The sequence below is a fragment of the Guillardia theta genome, assembly GCF_000315625.1.
Source record: "Guillardia theta CCMP2712 unplaced genomic scaffold GUITHscaffold_64, whole genome shotgun sequence".
In the NCBI taxonomy this organism is placed as follows: Eukaryota; class Cryptophyceae; order Pyrenomonadales; family Geminigeraceae; genus Guillardia; species Guillardia theta.
The window spans coordinates 289,927-291,870 of NW_005434610.1; the positions used below are offsets into that span (position 1 = coordinate 289,927).

The 1,944-nt window shown below is 54.1% G+C and overlaps 1 protein-coding gene across 1 annotated transcript in view; it reads left to right on the forward strand.

Annotated features, from left to right (window-relative positions):
* The window catches only part of GUITHDRAFT_113113 (hypothetical protein), a gene marked incomplete at both ends in the record, with an annotated part of 3,302 nt that extends 1,496 nt beyond the window's left edge, over window positions 1-1,806 (forward strand). The window contains 7 exons of the mRNA XM_005827774.1: window positions 24-136; window positions 181-243; window positions 520-577; window positions 784-896; window positions 1,117-1,182; window positions 1,358-1,432; window positions 1,741-1,806. Coding sequence (XP_005827831.1) covers window positions 24-136; window positions 181-243; window positions 520-577; window positions 784-896; window positions 1,117-1,182; window positions 1,358-1,432; window positions 1,741-1,806 — 554 coding nt within the window. The remainder of the gene's footprint in view (window positions 1-23; window positions 137-180; window positions 244-519; window positions 578-783; window positions 897-1,116; window positions 1,183-1,357; window positions 1,433-1,740) is intronic.
* Between the last annotated feature and the right edge of the window lie 138 nt (window positions 1,807-1,944).

Here is a 1,944-nt window from a genome sequence, read left to right on the forward strand (position 1 = left end):
TCCCTCTCCTCTCCTCCCCTCAGACGACAGCCTCGAAGCCGTTTTCAACGTCGAGGTCGCCATATCGAGGATCGGCTTCTGCGGGAACCTTGCCCAGCAGGTCTACTGCACAACCAACATACACAGCTTGCAGGTGGTGAGCGACGAGCCGTCGGAGGACGTGTGACGTTGGGGGTGCAGATGTGGGATGTCGGCAAGGAGAAGCTCCTTGTCAACGTGGAGGACATGAGGGGAGCGTTGCAGGTTGAGCTCTTGCCATCCTCCAAACAACGAACCTCCTCCTCCTCCTCCTCCTCCTCCTCCTCCTCCTCCTCCTCCTCCTCCTCCTGCTTCCCGTCCTTGCTTTCGTTGTCGTTGTCCTCTACCTGCGGTCTCCTCGCCGTCGTCCAGCAACCGTTCCTCCTTATCCTGACCTAAATGATTATCATCGTCATCATCATCATCATCATCATCATCATCATCTCCATCATCATCATCATCATCATGAGCACTCTCTTCTCACCACTGCTGATCGCGCAGTCAACGTCGCCTCACCCTGTCGACTATCTGGTTGACTGTAAATATCAACGGAGCACAGGTGATTGGAAGACAGTGAGAGGAGGAAGAGGAGGAGAAAGAGAAGGAAGATGAGGAGTAGCAGAAAGAAGTACAGGAAGAGAGGCGGAGCAGCAGCAGCAGGAGCAGCTAGAGCAGCAGGAGGGGGGAGGGGGGGACAGGGATGGCGAGTGGAAGTGCATGGGGAGAAAGGGGAGGTAGGTTTCTTTCATCTTAGCTGATCTGCAGATACGCTTCATCTCTTCACGGGCTCCGAGTCAGGGCATCTCAGCATGTGGCGCTTGAGCTCCGATGGGCCGCAGTTGGAGGCCTGCATGCAAGACAAGGAAGGGCATGTAGCGGTAAGAGGAGGCTGGAAGATGAAGAGAGAGAGGAGGAGGAGGAAAGGGAGAGGGAGGCGAGGGGAGGCTGGAAGATGAGAAGAGGTAGGAGGAGGAGGAGGAAAGGGAGAGGGAGGGGAGGGGAGGGGAGGGGAGGCAGTAGAATGTAAGATGAGCGCATGCTTCGTGCGCTGCCTCCTTAGCATCACATTTGGCTGACTTGCTCACGAAACTCTTGCAGATCGTTCGGGGAGTTTGTTGCGATTTTGAGAAATCGATCATTTGGAGCGGGGGTGAAGATTGCAAGGTAAGGATTACCCCTTCGTCGACCTCCTCCTTCCGTCCTTCCCTCCCTGCGTTCAACCCCCTCCCTCCCTCCCTTCCCTCCCTTTCTTCCTCCCTCTCCTCCCTACCACGCTCTCTTTTTCTTTCGCTCTTGCTCCTTCGTCTCCTCGTGCTGTGATTCTCATTCTCTGCCGCAGGTCTGTATGTGGAAGCATGACGCTAATTCTTCGCTCCCTCCCATCTCGACCGACAGAGCAGGAGGTGTAGGAAAGGTGAGAAATGAGCGAAAGATGGGATGGAGTCCCTACTGATCGGTACTCCTCTCCTCTCTCCTCTCTCCTCTCTCCTCTCTCCACTCTCCACGCACGAGAAGCCGAAGGTTGTGGGCGTGAAACTAGGGACTCGGAAGATGGGGGATTGGGGAAGGATGCCATAAGAGTGTTTAGGCGAAGGTTCGAGGGACTGATGATGGTATATTGATAGTAAAGGGGGAGAACAGAATGGGTCCTGACCGATGTGTTGCCGCGAAAGGATTGTGTGGCTGATGGTGCTGTATATCCTTAATGATTCTGATGCGTAGCATGCGTGCGTGCGAATTTCTGTCAATAGAATGCGAGATACAGTTGAGGTGGAAGGGAGTGTTTGAGCTCTTTGTATTAGTGCTGAGGGGATGTTGGTCACATGATGCATCAAGAAGTAGGTGAGGGGCGACTAGGTTGAAAGCTGCGACCGCAGTGTTGCGGATATTCATAGAGTTTTCTTGTGTTGTTTAGAGTCTTTGGGC